The sequence below is a fragment of the Aythya fuligula genome, chromosome 17, assembly GCF_009819795.1.
Source record: "Aythya fuligula isolate bAytFul2 chromosome 17, bAytFul2.pri, whole genome shotgun sequence".
Classification (NCBI taxonomy): Eukaryota; Metazoa; Chordata; class Aves; order Anseriformes; family Anatidae; genus Aythya; species Aythya fuligula.
In genome coordinates, this window is record NC_045575.1 from 9,288,616 (window position 1) to 9,306,742 (window position 18,127).

The 18,127-nt window shown below is 36.2% G+C and overlaps 1 protein-coding gene across 3 annotated transcripts in view; it reads right to left on the minus strand.

Annotated features, from left to right (window-relative positions):
- CABIN1 (calcineurin binding protein 1) overlaps window positions 1-18,127 on the minus strand; it is a 107,894-nt gene that overhangs the window by 87,304 nt on the left and 2,463 nt on the right. For 2 of the 3 annotated variants that reach the window (XM_032198895.1, XM_032198892.1), the window contains exons 7-22: window positions 16,864-16,993; window positions 15,802-15,951; window positions 14,436-14,728; window positions 13,246-13,414; window positions 12,634-12,770; window positions 12,027-12,244; window positions 10,775-10,853; window positions 10,356-10,543; window positions 9,599-9,745; window positions 8,665-8,859; window positions 7,400-7,636; window positions 6,554-6,707; window positions 6,205-6,320; window positions 2,349-2,510; window positions 823-1,029; window positions 313-458 (exon numbers count right to left, since the gene is read on the minus strand). In XM_032198895.1, the coding sequence (XP_032054786.1) occupies window positions 313-458; window positions 823-1,029; window positions 2,349-2,510; window positions 6,205-6,320; window positions 6,554-6,707; window positions 7,400-7,636; window positions 8,665-8,859; window positions 9,599-9,745; window positions 10,356-10,543; window positions 10,775-10,853; window positions 12,027-12,244; window positions 12,634-12,770; window positions 13,246-13,414; window positions 14,436-14,728; window positions 15,802-15,951; window positions 16,864-16,993 (2,728 nt within the window). The remainder of the gene's footprint in view (window positions 1-312; window positions 459-822; window positions 1,030-2,348; window positions 2,511-6,204; window positions 6,321-6,553; window positions 6,708-7,399; window positions 7,637-8,664; window positions 8,860-9,598; window positions 9,746-10,355; window positions 10,544-10,774; window positions 10,854-12,026; window positions 12,245-12,633; window positions 12,771-13,245; window positions 13,415-14,435; window positions 14,729-15,801; window positions 15,952-16,863; window positions 16,994-18,127) is intronic. The other variant, XM_032198893.1, reaches the window with a different exon arrangement.

Below are 18,127 nucleotides of genomic sequence, written 5' to 3' on the forward strand. Positions count from 1 at the left end.
GTACACTATAAATTATCAAGAAACTAGTTTAAACATAAACTATTTAAGCAAGATAAACAATTTCCAGAAGAGGTCAGCCTAAACAGCTAATCCAGCAGAGACTGCTATTTGTATCCCTTACACCTCTGAACAGTGAAGTCTTTTATTCTTTGACATGTATGAACACATCAAAACCAAAGACTAAAAGGTGTAAAAGAGCATGACTGGTTCAGCCCCCACCCCTCTTAGTCAATCTTGATTTTAACTTCGCTTTACCCCTCTCCTCACCTCGCTCTTTCATTTTTTGGTTTTACTTTCAAAACGATCACTGACCTGTTTGGGCAAATACAAATGTCGTGCATGTAAAATTTGATGGCCTTAGACTGTTCTTTATTCTTGAAATGATAGTCTGCCAGAAGGTAATACAACTCAGTCACCACTGGTGGAGAATAGTCTGCCCCATCTGGGAGAGATGGTGCCTGGAAATGAATAAAATGTACATGTTAAATGAGATGAACGTTTGCTTCTTCCTTGTAGTGAAAGTAGTCTTTTTTATCACAGAATATGAAGGATTGAATATGAAGATAGTGAAAGTATTCCACAGATTTACAGAGCACTAAGAAGCACTAATGAACATCACATATGAATTCCATATTAATCGACATTACATCTTGCCATTTCAATACCAGAAACTTCGGTGGTATCATTCTTATTTCATTTAAATGCAATTATCCGAGGAAATACAGTATTATTGAATAAATCATTCCCTTAACTATTTGAAAGTCAACAAAGAAAACAGTAATTTTTTATTTTTTATTTTTTTTTTAAAGCAACTACTTATACCTTGCTGCATGTTCCTTCAATATAGGCAGAAACAGTATCTAGGCTCAGCATAGGCTTGTCTGTTCGAGGAACAATTGTAGCAGTCTTCTTTAAAAGGTTGGCCAAATCAGCAGAAACAGTACTGGTTTTGTAACTATCAAATTCTGGAAGAGTTTTAGGCTTAAAATACTCAAACATGAACAAAGCATCTTCCCACGTTAGATCCACCTGAAGAGGGAGGCAGATGAAAGGGGAAAAAATTAGCTCAAATTCCAAAACTAAAGTACCTACTAGAAGTGAGTTTCTATGACTTTTCTATACTACTCTAGCAGGAAACAGATTAAACCTCTCAAGAAAAAGAGCAATTAAAGGCACCATTATTATATGGTGTTCCCAAATGCAGCATACTGCTCAGTGATTAAAAGACTACCATATAGGTCTGTAACTTAGTGTATGTTACTGAGAAGTAAAGTCATTCTACTTCCTTAAATAAAATTGTTCTTTGTTTTGTTTATTGTTTTTTTCGGTTTTACTTTTCCCCATTTCCTTCTCGTTAGACCAAGATTTTTTTTCCTTTTATTGCTCTACTTATTCCTACAGTAAATTTTGCGTCTGTACTGAAAACAGGTAATTTGCATTACTAAAAAAGACAATTTTAAAAATAATTTCAGTAAGAATTTTTTCATCCTGAATTGCACAAATGTAACAGGTGTTTTGGGGAGAAGGTACTTTCCTTACCCTTCTTTTCCTTTTTCTTAATTATTCCCATCTTCTCATTATCTCAATTTTCTAATAGGTAAGTTTGATAGAGAAAATTCACAAATACTCAATAACTAACAAAGTAACAGTATTTGTGTATTTTAAAGGTCCTTTCAAAGTAGCAAGATAACTTTTTGCTTGTATGAAACTTTTTCATTTATGATTTAATATCACTTGCATTTGGTAATGGGGTTTGTAAACAAAAAGTCTTTCAGGTGGAGGATTGCTGACCTGATTTTTCTGTCCCTTAATACTACAGCCCTCTTTCCCATGGAAGTATTTTTCTCTTCCCAAACTCAACTGAATCACACATTTCTAATAAACAGCTACTATTCATCATGAATTTCATAAAATAATCTATAGTGTAATTTACTTGCATCATTTTTAACAGTGCCACTTTTCATATTCAATAACTGCAAGACTGGTTGCTAAATCTTTTCTTCTCACAAGCTGACTTTTTCCTCTCTATTGCTCTCAACCTCGAACTTCTCCTCCTCTGTTAAAAACAGGAAAGTCATGGCTCAATAAAAATCAGTTTGTAGATAGTTTCAAACTATGCATAAGACTATACTAACACTTCATTTCAAACATTTTACTCTCTATATTCATAGAAAAGCGGAACCCTTTAACAGGTTATTTTTTTACGATATGTAAAATACATAACATTTACAGGGAAATAAATGAAAAAATCTTCTTCATAAATATCTTAAGGTCCATTAAAATCAAACAAGGGTACATCTTTCATCACCTCAGAATATTTTACTAACAATAAACAATACAGATCTTACCTGTTGTACCGAATGTTCTTCTAGGTACCTCGCTTTGCTTTTTTTGCTAGGAAAGCCGTATAAACAATAAAAACATTGTTCCAAGGCTGTTTCCAGCTCTTCTTTGTATGGATGAGTATCTTCAGAAGTGGATGCTGCAAGTTCTTTTTCTAGTACCTGAACCTACACCAGCACAAATATTAAAAAAAAAGTCATCTAGTTGTCTGGAGTTGTGATGAAAACAGCATACAGAGCTACACATTTTTCCCAAATTATAACCAAATTTTCCCCATATTTCTGTAAACTAGTCTCACACAAGTCATTTAAGTAGCACTAACTGCAATAAAGTGTTTTTACTTTTTTTGTCATTAACTCATGAACTCTTGTTAATCAACTTTCTGATTCTGTGATTAAAACTTCATGTTTTAGACTTAAGATTGATTGAAGTTTCCCACTACACACCAAGTGAATTCTGTAAATATAATCATTATAGTTTGTCAGTCCTTTGAATAAGCCAGCTACCACAAGGAGAATGCATGGAAGAACACCTACACTAATTCACAAAAATCAGTTTTCTCTGTATGGAAAATGTGGAATGGTGAGGCCTTTGCAGAAAAAGAAGCATCAGCTAATGAAGATCAGCCTACAAGGGACACTATCGCAGAGTATGAGCAATGGCTAAACCTAAAGAGTGGCTGTATGAATCTCAAATGACTAAACACAGTACCAAGTTGCTACTTTAACTTCAACATTACAAGAAAAAGTACCCATCAGTGGCACACTTTGGAAAATGCTGTTAGAAGACAGAAGGTAATTACTGAAAATTTTTCACCATGCTTCCTGAAAAAGCAAAACAAAAAGACGACATTCCAGAAGAATCTCAATATTTCACCGTTAATAGAAACATGTTCATCAAGAGTAATCTGTACACCAGGTTTCTGAATCTTTGCTTCAAAAAAACACCAAACACAATCAGAGGTTTAAAAATCAATTCCAATAATGTTATACTATGAAACTTAAATTAAAAAATGAAATGTGTATGTGGAAATTACATTTATAACATCTTATACATTCAACAGCAATCTGAGTTTGTTGTTGTTGTTTTGCTCTTGTATTTTTTTTTTTGTCAGAAAAAGGAGATCTGTGCCAGAGCCCAGGTACCACTGTTTGCTTTAAGACCCAGAACCCTGAAAAAATAAGAGTAGAGCAAGGATGATTGTTAGAAGGCACTTCAACGAAATTTCAAGTGACAGCAATCAACTCTGAATCACAGCTGTCCTTATTTCCACTATTTTTCCTGTGGAAGTTGTGAGCAGCTTCTGAAGTTTAATAAAGTGGAGGTAAATAAGTTGAAAGGCAGATGCAAACCTCACAGAACACTAACAGAAGCATGGTGCTCCTACTGCTGCAAGCAAAATCAGATCTAACACCTGTAACAGAATTATTGCTTGATCAGTGTTCAGAACAACCTGAGTGGCTTTCAAATTGTTAAGCAGTAACCTGGAACTGGATTTTAATAGTTCAGACTTAAGACTACCACCAAAGGAGTTAATTATGTATCAATGTTTTTTCTTGCACTCCTTGATCTACAAGCAATAAAAGAAGCTTCAACAGACAGTTCACCTATACAAGGCAATCATTTAATACCATTTAACACCAGTATATAAAAAGCACTTCTGTAAAATGTTCTTGAAGGTGCCTTCAACTATTTGTCCCATTTTATCTTTGTCATTCCTTACCTTTCTGACACCCTCTCATCTCTGAAAACTAAATACCTGTGCTAAATAATACCATATCCTATTTTAGCTATAGAAGTGGGTGATTCTGAGACTGAAATTTGAAGATTTCATTCAGTGTACCTGATGACATTTGCAAAAATCTACCTGTAAATACATTCAGAACTCTCAGTTAATTATCTGTAGTTTACCCAGGCTATACTATCAGATTCATCAGGCTATGGATACGGGCACACCATTCAAACATGATTTAGATTCAGCACCTAGGAGCACTGCACCTGTACTACACTCAGGGTAAGGCTGAGTCTGGAAATAGGTTATCTATTTTCATGAAGTACAGTGCCTGAGCTAACAAGCCCCCTGGCCCCAGAGGCAAATCCATGCACAGTCAACTCAGGTGTATCAGCATTATGCTCCTAATACCAGGAAGACTGAGGAGAGCAGGATGCAGAGATAATCTAATAGTTCTACACTGAATCAGTCTCAGCTCAAACACTGTTCATTAGCTCCAGCCCTGCTGGGGTGAACTCTCTCCTGCAGAACCCCTCAGGCTCTCCAAACCATCCTTCCTAGCTGTCTAAATTACTGGCCTGGCCACAGCACTGCTCAGACGCAGAGGTAGATGGAGTCTGGCACTAGGCTGCAGCTAATAAGCTCCAGGGAGTGCTGAGGAGGGAAACAAAGAGATTCCAGAGTAGCTCTATGCAGAACTAATAACTGTCTTCTCTTGGCTGAAGGTAATAAGGCTTAGTGAAGTCAAGCTGAATCTGTGAAGTGCAACTGAAATACCCCTGTAGAGCACTACCCAATGAATGGCACAGTACTGTATTATCTGGGTTTTGCCAACAGCCAGGGTATCCCAGACTGCTACTCTGGATGGTGAAAAGCTGACTGCGATTCAGTTTCTAAGCTAAGGGAAAAAGTAAGGAAATAGCAATACACAGAAATATTCTGCTTCAACCATGGGAAACTTCTCAAGGAATTTTCTTGAAAAAGTCAATGAATGGGTAACTCCTTTCATCTAATAATGCTAAAGCATTACTGCCCAGACACACGTTTCTCAAGCACAGTAGATTTTATAATGCGCTCATCTAAACAACAGAGCAGAAAATAGCCTTCAGACACAAGGAGAAGGACTGAATTAGCTCTTCATTCTGTCGTATTTGTTCAATAGATTAGATCTATTTGCATAAGCTGAATTTATATTTATTTTGTAACATGAAGACAATAGAATTACTACTTTTCTCTGTCTGCAGTAAAAAAAATCAAAGCAGGTATAAATCAAAATACTCAAATTTATCAATAACAAAACAGCCAAAACATCATAGCTCCAGGACCAAATTCAGGTAACACCTCTGCCTTTCAAGGGACCACTGGCACTCCAGAAGCATAACTGGGGATAGACCACACCCTACAAATCTTTACTCTTGTGATTTAGAAGAAACAAATAACCAAGTTTAACTGCAAAATTCAAAACTGAATTTTCATCCAAGACATTCTTTTAAATACTAAAGAGTATTTACCTATATTGAAAAGAGTGCAAACTTTACATATTGGTTCTGTGATGTGAGCAACTGTAAATTCAGTAACAACTTTTTAAGATCACTATGATGAACACAGAATCCTACTTTTTTTTTAGCAGCATCCGTAAAGTAACACCTGCAGTGTTACTTTAACCTGCAGTGTTACTTTACTGAGTTTACATGAACTAAGTTGCTCAGCTTTGCTGCCAGCTATCCACATCCATTTTGACATCTTTGATAACACGTAGAAGGTATGTCAGAGCTTAGACCATTTACTAATTCTCATTTAAGATGTTTTTTATAGTACAAAGGTGGTTGTCCAAAGCCATCTCTTGCCTGACAATAAGTCCTGTATAGAAAGAATATAAATGTACAGGGGTTGGGGAAGCAAGCCTTGGCTATTCAGATTAAACCTACTAAAATGTTCACGTGTTTGGCAGCCAGAAGTAAAGTGGAATCTAAAGTGTATTTTTAACATGAAGACACTAGCAAGCAGAAAACAGAAAACACCTTAATCTAATAAACTTTGAAGTTGTTCCCTGTTTTGAGATGGGTGTTGGCCAGATGATTTAGAGAGCTTCTTTCCAAGCTAAAGTATCCTACAATGCTAACACTTACATAGAATTTGAGAAGAGCACCATCTGAGTTGCAACACCAGGATCTTCTTCCCAAATACTCATGAGCAGTGTTCAGCAGCATGAGCGAAGAAGGCAGCATAGGTGTATCAGGACTCGCTGGAAGAGAGGAGTTAGTAAATATTTTAGTAGAACAGAACTGAGTTCAAACCAACTAGCCAAGGCTTCACCTGGCAAAAAAAAAAAAGTTTCATCTGAGATAAGAAAGTGACATTTGTATATCCCTCTACTCCCGTCAGTCAGCAAGGTAACTTACGGATTTTCTATTTACACTCCAGAGCTAGACAGTGAGAAGATCAGCTCCAATATGTAAAAGTGAATAACTACATTACCTTCTTCTCCCTGGTTCTGCTGCTGCTGTTGGCAAAGGGACCGAAAAGCATCTTCCTCATGCTGGATGATCCTGTGTAGGATAATCCACGGAAGCACTGAGGAGACGTATGGCTCTTTTGGTTCTTCCTGGACTGCCATGCTGCAGTCGATGATCTAATAAAGAAGCATGCATTTCACACACAAAATGATACAAATTAAGAGTCAGGTGTGAGTCCTTCTCAAACAACCCAAAGATGGTAATGCATTCTATCCTAAGGAAATAATCTAAAATTAAATCTCAGTTTTTTGCAGTGAATAGGAGTAAGAAGTCCTATAAATAAGACCAGCTGGCATGGGGGAGGGTAGAATATGAATCCCCCCTACCTTGACATTCTCTTGCATCTTTTTTTTTTTTTTCTTGAAAAACCCTTAGATTGGCCAGCACTTGCAAGCAACTCTACCATGTTCCTAAGGCTCATGAGATCTTGTTTTCTAGCCCAAAACATGTACAGCCAAGATAACACCATAACTTACAAACTGCAACCAAGACAGCTAAATCACCATTACAAACAGAGCATATGAAAATTGTTGTTCCCTGGGTTATTTTACTACCACTTGCTGATTACTTTAGTCAGCTTTGCATTTGAAAGTACCTACTGCTACAGATTCTAGAACAGGTGTGCTCAGTGCCTAACACACTGAAATGAAAATGAAGACTGAAGATAATGTTCATCTTCCTTTCTACCCCAACAAAAACATAACTCAAAATGTCACTGTGAACAGGTGGCAATTAAGACAGAAGCTACAATCACATCTAAGGCCTGTATCATGCAGTGCCTCTTTCCAAGTACAGGTGAACAGGTTACCTGAATCAGGTTGGTTGTTAATCGAACGAGGCTTGGCGTTATAGAAGGATCTTTCAGGATGCTGCTGTCTGACGACAATGAACCATCTATTCCTGTGAGCAGTTGTGTTACCGTAGCAACCCACTCTTCTTTAGCAGAGGCTGCTGTCATATTCATCATCTGCTGAATTGCTTCATTCAAGGCAACTTCTGAGCATTCAAAACATTGCTTGTAATCTTTCAGTTTGAGTAGGGAGTCCTAGGGAATGTAAATATGAAGAAGTCTATTGTAAGGATGAAGGGTTTATTTTAAAACATGAACACACAGCAGAGAAAAGCAATACGCTGTATAAAAGTAAGGTGCTTACTCTACTAAGTTTAAGAAAACACCTTCACATTAAAGGACAACAGGAGGTGCACGGGCCCTGGACGATAAATATACAAACATGATCTAAATTTCTGAATATCATCACTGAATCTTTCTGCTAGAATAAGAGAGGCATGAAATACAAATTTTCAAGAAGGTGATGTCTACAGGCTTAATGAATTCTAACCATATACAGTTTATGATCTTGGGCAACCATTTTACCATAACTTTATAAATATCAAAGCGGCAACTACAAGGCCAGCATTGTATCAACATCCTCCTGCTTCTTTATACTCTGCCAAGTTTGGGTAAATGAGATGGCATGGAAACTGTCAGATTTGGCTCAGTCCAGCTAAAAATCAGTCCTTTTTTTTTTTGTGCAGCCTTTTTTTCCCCCCCCTTGAAAACCTGACAGGCTCAAACTATTCCAATAGCTGAGGTCACTCATACACTTATTTTCAGTGTCACATGAACTGAATCTATAGCCATTATATTGGATATATGTATTAACACTTTGTCATTCATGCAGGACAGGTACACTAGATCATAAAAACCATTTATATGCTACATAGCTTTTTAAGTTTCAGGTTCAGAACAGCTGTAAATCACCAACAGTCAACAATAACAAAAGCTGCAAGTATTCACAGCAGATGTAGATAACATGAATCCAGACACTAGATGTTTCTGCAAATGATTCAAGTTTATTTGAATTTAGAATTTTTCTGGCCATTTCAAATAGACATCAGACGTCTTGTATCTGCAGTTAGCAAAAACTGACATACTTCTAATGATGTTGATAAAACTATGCTGTTCTGACCATTTACAGATTTGGTTCCATGTTCTGCTTTGTAAATAAGACTCATTAACCATTAACATCCACTCTAGAAATCCTTTCATCCTGTTCCCAGGACAAAACAAACCTGTAGGAGAAGCAGCTGTGCTGGTCTCTCTGGTATGGATGTTACAAATTCCAGATGTTTTGCTCTTCCAAAACCATTAAAACATAAAGTTGGATGAAGCAGATGCACCACTGCATTATAATCCCCTGCCTCATACAGTCGCTGGATCTCTTCCAAAGACTGGCATCTCTCCAGAGATTTTAGGTTCTTATCAATCTGTAAACATCACAGATAGCACAATCCAACCTTTGTCTTTAAGTACATTTGACTAGTGGCATTTTACCTAGCAGTTCAGCTGTAAAGCTATGTTAACTCTACAGTTACATCCAGGAACATAAAACAGGAAGAAAACACCTACTGTGTAACACTTAAGCTGTTCCACATATTTTAAATTATTACTTAGTACATGACTATAGTGCTATAATGACTATATTTTTTTGTCTCAAATTCCCAAATCATGCATTTCTACACTGCAAATACACATCCATCAAATGGACTTCAAAGTGAAGTTGGCATAACCTGGGTTGGAGTTTATCTCCCAAAACAGCAACAGAAAGAACAGAAGATGGACAACCTTTTATTTAAATATATATGCAAATTATTATGTGGAAAAAATTGACTGCTGAAGTAAGTAGCTCATTTAGCCATCAGTGAAAGTTATGTTCGTAGAACAGAAAATAAAACATTGGTTTAATATTTTTTTGCTGCGCCTAACAGTTGCTCTAATAGAAATATGTTGCATATAATCAATTTTAATTTGTACAGGATAAACAGCTCCAACAGGCATCTGCTTGAAAAGATGTTGGCCATAACATCATCATTAAACTATGAACCTGTTCCTTCACTCTTAGAAAAAAATCTAGAATAGATATGGTAAAATTTCCATAACAAAAGAGCTAATTCATAGATGACCTTTGAAACTGGAAGGGGTAGAACACTGCAAGTCAATTCTTACCTCTTCTAAAGAAACAACAGAATCAACATGTAGATTAGGTAACCGTATTGTGATGCATTCATTGTCAGCCTTAGCTTGCATTGCAGTGGAGCTCTGTAGCATTTCAGTGCAGATATCATAGTTTTCAAGTGCCTGTTCCATGTCTCCCTACAGAAGCAGTACAGTGGGGAGAGAAAAAAAGAGAAAACACACAATGAACCTCAAGTTTTGTCTGCAGCAAGGTTTTCCAAACACGTACAAAGTGTATAAATTCAGTGCAGGCACTGCCAGTTTGATTATTGCACATCCTCCCACATGAAAACAAATCCAAACCAAACCGAAAAAAATGCATCTTAGCAGTGACTTTCATAGGAGTTAAAACAAATCAGAGAAACAGAATTCAAGTTGCACGAATATGAAAGATTAATTTAGATTGACTAAAATACCGTTCTTTTAAGAACACAGAAGCATAAAACAGTGGAAATAATCCTTCCATTTGTACAAATCAAAACACTGAGTCAAGAAACATTCTTTTATTCTGCAAGGTGAATGCATTCCATTTGCTCTGTCCAACCGAAGTACATACTGAAGTTGAGTGGTCACAAATGAAATGAAATGCAAGCTGCACAGGCAGAAGATAACTCAGTGTATCTGAAGAAAAGACTGCAATAGCCCTAAAATAACTCTCATTTTCCAAATCAACTGCAGCATTTCTGGACAACATTACTTTTTAATTGCTGGGAGAAGTTTTATTTTTTAAATCACACTTAAAACAAACCTGAAGTGCTAGAAAGCGAGCTTTCAGCCAATACACCCGAGTGACAAACTCCATCCAGCCTTCCTCAAATAAATCTCGCTGTGAGGATGCGAATGACAGCTGAAGCAGGTCTCCCAAGAAATGAATTCCTGGGAAGTCAGGACCAAACTTTCCATTGACAGAGGCAGCAGGGCAATTTCGGGGAGCAACTGCAAATCAATTGTTTTATGATAAGGTTACTAGCATCCCATGAAAAGAGTCCCACATACAAATGTTTCAAAAGTACTACTTGAAGGCAAACAATTGATAGACCTATAATACGCACCTTTCAGTTCTGTATTTTAAGAAAAGATAACTCCCAAATCCAGTGAATTCCTAGAAAATTTTCTTCATTTACCTATAGCATTTTTATTCTGAGGAAAGAAACACCTGGCTCTCACCTGTAGAGCTCTTTCCTTTTGTCAGTAGCCACTGATCTAATTGCAGTTCCATGCAGGAAAGGCTCATCAACATCATATCCTGCAAAAGAAGTGCGAAGATATTAAACAAATAATTCAGAATATGGTAGCAGCACTGACATTTGAGATGTAAAAAGTCATCATCTCCATGAGATTGAATATGTATTCTAGTCTTACCAGCTTATTAATGCTTGATGGATAAAGTTCAGAAGTATGATAAAAATCATGTCACCATGGATATCTACCAGGTGGTTTTGTGCAGTGAAGAATATACTATTTGCTGATTACATTCACAGGGCTACAGATCTGTCTGTAAAATCTAGATGCTTACGAAAAGTTTCAAAGGTCCATAGTGCATGTTACCAGAATAGCCCTTTGTAGCCTTAAAAACCCCAAACTCACTCAGGATAGTTTAGAGAATGAGTTTAAAATACATTCAAGGATTAAAGTCACTGTCCTCATGCTTTCTCTTCTTTTAAATGGCATAACACGAAGCGTTACATACTAGCAAGATGTTATGCAATCATAGTGACAACCCAATAAACACATTTATAAACATTTAAATTTGTTCAGTAAAAGGGTATGTATACATGAAAATACACAGAAATACAATAGTTACATACCAGATGTATACAAATTTTAACATCTGCTAAATAATACGTTTTTGTTTGTTTTTTTAAACTAAATCAGTGGAGCACAGTTTTCAGAAAAATCAGTAGAAACACTTGATATTAAATATATATTTATTTTACTTCCATTTGTCACTGTAGCTTGCTTCTAATATAGCCTGCATTTTTTTTTTAACTTTATTTAGAGCAGAAATGCTGACCCTCAAACAATGTGAACAAAACAAAATTCTGTCATATCAGAAGCAAAGGGAGGGAAGGAAAAGAAGGAGCAACAACAGAATAAAGGAATAAAAACTATTTAAGTATCTAACATACAAATTACATCTATATGCTTATATATGCACATGCTGTCTATATACAGAGTATTCATACATGCAGTATCACACAGATATGTTCAGGAGCTCAGGAACAAACAGTTACATGAGCTGCAGTAGGTATACCACAGTTTATGGAAGATGCAACAGCTATAGCACAAGCAGCTCCCCAGAAAGAGCTAAGGAAAGCCTGCAGCTAATTGCTGGATTTTGGTTAGGTACTTTCAGTGCACAGAGAGAAACATAGTGGCAATGAAACAGAAAATGTAATACAGAAAAATGTTTCATTACCTTGATATGCTGATTACTTGAGTCCCTCAGTAATGGATTGGGAAGACTACTGCTGTGCTTTCTCCAGCTATTATAGATGCTAAGGACCACCTCAGACAAGCCAGGAGGCCACTTCACCAGGAACTTTTGGCTAATGACTTTCAAATATCTCATCATGAGTTCCAAGATCCCACCATTGTTTAGGTTATCCAGCAAGAATTCATGAACATCCTGTTTCTCTAGAAAGCACATAAACACAAAGCCAAACATGATTAAGGTCAAGACAAACCATGATTTGAAACAAATTAGTTTCAACAGCATATTTTGCACTAAGCTTACAAAAAGGCCACAGCAGTCCTCCTGCACTGCATAAATGCAAAACTAAGTATCCTAATATGCTTAAGTGGGAGACTCCATGCAATACAGCTCTTGCACACAGTAAATAAAGAGTCTCCAAGACTTCAATAAAATTACATTACCAACCAAGATAGCTCCTCGCCATGAAGTTATACTTTTTAAATAGCATATTTATTTGCATCTTCTAGATGTAAGATAGGAAAATACAGAAAATAAAGCATACAAGATGAAAGAAACAACAGAGAAAAGGTTGTTATAATGAAATCCTTACCAGATTCCATGAAAGTTGTAGAATCAAATGACATTCTATGTGGTCCAACATGCTGGAAATTCTCTTCTTTGATCTCTGACTGCACCTCATAGTTATTAAAAGGGTCTTCCTCCTCCTCTGGATCTAATTTTCTTAACCTGTATAAAAGCGTGGGGCAAAAAACACTATACCAACAAAGTCATCGTTCTTTATTTCATGAATAAATCAAACATAAGCGTGGCACATTGTGCATATTTTAATTGTGAAAGCACAGTAACCGAAGCACACTCAGATTTACATCCAGTTCCCAAATTTTGTCCAAACCAAGAACAACTTGTTTGTTCATCTTGCCCAATTTGACATTGTCTTCTAATTGTCTTCTAAACCATTGTCTGCATTGTTTTCTAATTGTTTCACATTAACAAAAGCTTTCTAGTTTGTAAATTAGGTTGTAGTAGTTTTCACTAAAAACAGTGTTATTAAATTTATGAAAAACTGCATTACATGTCCTTTAAAAAATAGCATGGATATAGTGGTTTTAAGGTTGAGCCATATCAACCAACCTGAAGCCCAAACAGCCTCCTCTAATTAGCTCTTGATACTCCCAAGATGTAAGTTATTTCTGTACCATACCTGGAAGGAAGGAATTTCACCAATAGTTCCTGAAAGTCAACCTTCTCCTCTTTTTTACACTTAGTGTTTCGGACTCTAGCAGATCTCCGTTTTGCTGTTTCACCACTATCTTCTGTAATTCTCCTTCTCTTCACCCCTTTCTTGGATTTATCTCCTGCAGATATATCACCTAAAAACAGAAAATAAATAAATAAATAAATAAATAAATACTGACAGATTAAACTGACAAAGAAGTGGATAACCATTTTAGAAAAAAATAATGAGAAGGTACTCTAGAATAGAATACTCTATTTTCCTTCTGAAAACAGCATAAATTTTTTTAAAAAACAACAGAATATAAACTGGCTATGGTATTTTGCTTAAAAATGCTGTTCTGAAGCAAAAAGCAGACTTCTTACTGAAAACTCTGCATTTCATTATTCATTAGAAATTACTATTTTAGTCTCAAGAAGCTTCTGCAATGAGAATCAGAGGAGTCTGCCTTTACCTCCAACACCACTTGTAAATTCCCATGAATATCAATACTGGTAATTCCCTGAGAGTTTTAGATATGTAAATACATAATACAACTACACAATAAAATATTCAAACCTCTTGCTACAAGTTTCAAATAAATATAGCTGACAGCTTGGTTCTCTCAGGTCCTTAAAGTTACACATAAAAGCAGAATAACCAAGTCTTATCTTTTTATGCAACTGCTCATTCATTTCTAAGGAATCCAAGACTCTACACCATCAGCAGTTTGATATGCAACACTGCTGGAAAGGAGATATGATTCTTCCTTTTTTCAGTCTGAGATTAGAAGCATAAGTCAATAGAACAAAAACAGGAGGGGTTAGATACTCCTGCACTAGTGTAACAATTAAAAACAAACCAACCTGACTCCCAGATCCATTAGATAGGAAAGAAGTCCACTGCCCTGAACACCCATCCCATGTCTGAGTTGCCAGTCAGTGATTTTCAGACAGTTTAGGTGGCTTACCTTTTCCAGTTCAAACAGATAACAGATAACTTTATATGGTAGAAAAAAAGTGAAGTTGTGTTCTATGCTATACACATGCTAAAAAGTTTCTGAATCCACCAACAAGCAGTTCAGAGACAGTATTTCCCAGTGTATTCTGTAGTGCTTTTCTGTAGCGCTTCTAGTACCCAGATAAGTAGGAAAAATCACGAATCTTAAACTGAAGTACCTTGCTCACCTACAGTAGCTCCTGGTTCCAATACATTCTGACTGTGGCTTGGAAAATTAGTTGTTGCTGGAGTATAAGATAACACAGGGTCTGCAACTGTCACCACTGCACTAGTGCTGACAGGAGTTGGCTGAATAACACTGACAGGAGTAGAGGTAGGAGAAACAATCAAATGTTGAACCGGGTCTCGGTACTCTGACAGATCAATTCTCTTTCCCAGACTGGGTCGTGGAGGATCACATGTTGTGAGGTGGTGATACATGGCAAGTAAAGCTTCTCCTAAACACTTCCATCTGCACATGAAAACACAACGGTATCATAACTTCATTAGTTCCTGTCACATTATTTCTTAAATTGTATTTACAAGCCTAATAGCATTCAACATTGTCTTTCCCTAATAATTAGAGGTAGCAAGAACAGCTTTTTCAGAAGAATACATGTAATCTGAGAGTCAAAATCTGTTACACAGCTAGAGAGGCTGGAGAATATCTTCCAGTATTCTTGTCATATGGACTATTGACTGTTCCAGGCCTGGAAGAGAGGTCCTTAATATCTTTGCTTCTTGAATGCACCACTATAAAACAAAGAACAAAATATGGCAACAGAGAAAAGTTTTCAGAGGAAACTGGTGCATCAGCTGAAGTAGGAAGGAAATGTCAGTCAGTGTGCCTAGTCTCAGAAAATGTCTTTCATGAATAAAAGATCTATGCAGTAGTTGCTGAAGAAATTAAATTACTCTGTACTGAACTGTGAAAAAAAGAAAGCAGTGTCAAAAGAAACATTTTCAGATTCTGCATTTAATCAACAACAGTAAAAATCACCCTTATCTACAAGTAGACATAGCTTCTCTGCAAGACAACCTACATGCAGAGTCCATCAATGTTCCATGAAAATGTGCAATAAAAAATAACCCTTTATACCTTAATAAAGAAGTATTTAACAACTTAATAGTATCCTTATATCTTGCTGCAAATAAAGAACAGCAATTTGTTCACAAGTTTTCAGCATACCAATAGTAAAAAATGTTTTTTTAAAACCTAAACTTACTTTGAAGTTCTTGTTCAAACTAGTCAAACATAAAATCCAGTAATACAGCTGGAACGATTGCAAAATCATTCTCAGTTAAGATTTTTTAACATCAGTCCGAAGTTCTAATTCAAAGGTTGAAAGTTGATAGATATGTGGCTTACAATAAAATTGTAAGCAGACCAAAACAACCTACAGACTCGTAACATATGGAAGTATTCTTCTTTTTTTTTTTTTTTTAAGCAATAAAAGCCTTCTGAATAAGCTTAAAGTGCAACACAGATGTCAGCATAAGTAGCTTCTGATAAACCTGTTAGAAACAGAAAATATGAAGACCTACGTGAAGAAGGGAATTGGCTGGACCAGTCTGAGGTCTGGTTCTCTGTCTCGCACTAGCAAAGCCTGTCTTTTCTTACGTAGCTCCAGTGCTTCATCTATGATTCTTCCTGTTTCAGCTGTACTCACATTTACATTATGGATAGACATGTCACTAGGAAATATTAAGAAATGAAGAAAAGGGTTTGATTTTTTAAAACACAGATTCATTTTATATTTTCCTATAATGTAACAAAAATAAAGGGTTAAAACATGCATTAAAGAAACATTATTTTGCAAACTTTATAGCCTACAGTAAAAGTGTTCACCACCAGAAATCTCTGCTCTGTTAAAAATTAAGAAATAAGTTTAGATTGTCCTACTCTGTTTCCCAAATACTGAGAAATGAAAGGAAAGCGGTAGGTACTGTTTTCTTTCTTGAACAGTGATAACTTAGAAATTCATGGTTCAGAAAAAAAAATGTACTTCTGAGAAACTCCTTTCGTTCCAAAGTGCTACTCTGAACAATTCACGTAACCACAAAAAAATTGGAGTTGAAAATCATCTTGTATATTGCAAGTCTAGGAATGAATTTTTGAAAGTTAAAAATAGTCCACTCTCTCAGAGATACCACAATCCAGAAACAAAAGCCAAGTGGCTGAAAGCCTTGGCTTAATTCAGCATGCAATTAATTTTAATAGCCAGACGTAAGATAGCTTAATAAATCAGGATCTCTTTAAGTAAACAGAACCTTCTGTGAAGTTATGCATTCTCTTCTAAATCTTCACTCTAAATACTCTGTTTTCACATTTCAGATGTTAGAATATAAAAGTTCAGTTACCTTGGGCAGATCCCATAAGTTTTATGGGCCTCTACTTTCTCCCTGACATCCTGTCGGTAGCTGCAACATTTAGCTTTTTTTTGTTGTTGCTGTTGTTGTTTTTTGTTTAATTTAAAAGATAAGTGTTTAAAAGTGTCAGCAAGACACTGTTATAGCTTAAAGCATTATATCACACCGGCTTTTCTGAACTACCTGAGCCTAAAATTCACACTCCAAACTCAGCACTGACTCTAAGATGACACCCACCATTTGAGGAACATCCTTAAAGAATCTTTCCGGAGGCAAGGTTGCTCCTCAAAGATCTTCTCCTTCAGAACCAATCCTTTGCTGTACAGACAATCTTTTTCCAAGGCTTTGCAGATAAAGTACAAACATGCTGACAGAGAAATGAAAATTGAATGGTCAATTGCTACTTTGGCTCACTCAAACGATCCCATTTCTGGGCTTCACATATACCACTAAACTCCATCTGAACATGACGTTTAGAGAAACCAATAGCTTTGTAACATGTCAGATAACGACATCCATGAAAATACAGTTAAAACAACCTATTACCTCTTCTCAAGTATTACATCTAGGAAAAAAGCACATTAATTTTGTTTAAACACTTGCTGTACATTTTTTGTTTACTTTTAAGACTCCCAGTCCTGCACAAAGAGTATTAGAATTTTGTAAAATGGAATCACAAATGTTTACCATGTTCATGGTTATCAAATGTCTTCCACTACTGCAATAAGCAGTGAATCCCTCCCAGGCTTTTGCTCACATGTGAAACTACATAAAGAGAATTCGGTTTTACAGCTTCCAGACTGACAGACAGCTCTTCTGGAGCAAAAGTGAATTTACAATACAGTTACTCTGAAAACAGTGAAGTGATTCTTTCTAAGAACTGAAAGACTATTTATTGACTGGTCTGGGCTACAGAAGACACAGTCCAAAGCTCAAAGTCAAAACATGACTTGCTAAGGATCAAATCCCGTTAGCCAAGCAAGTCACAGAAGACCTAACAGCTGACGGACTCTGGAGTAGAAAATTCAAATACCCTTAATTCAGACCTCATTTATCATTGACAATATGTTCTGCAGTCCATATCAAACACTTAACATGTCAACAGCACATCCTTTGGTGAAAAATAGCCCACTTGACACCTGATGGAACACAGAGGTCTGACAGTTTTCATTCCCCTTCCTCTTCCTCTTATACACCACTCATGATTTTGTCTACTGAACTAACAAACATGCTAGTTAGGTATTTGTTGCTGTTGTTTTTTGTTTGTTTTTGTTGTTGGTTTTTGGAGGTGGAGTTTGTTTTTGTTTTAAAGAAAGATATTTTAACACCAAAAGCAGAGATCCAACACCAAAATGCAGATCCACTCATATTTCTTGATAAACACCATACCGGGCATTTATTTGTAGGACAACCAGAATTCATACAAATCATCACTTATCATGAAGTAAAAATCTTCACCACATCCTAACATACTGCATGCCTATGAGAGATATATTTTTCT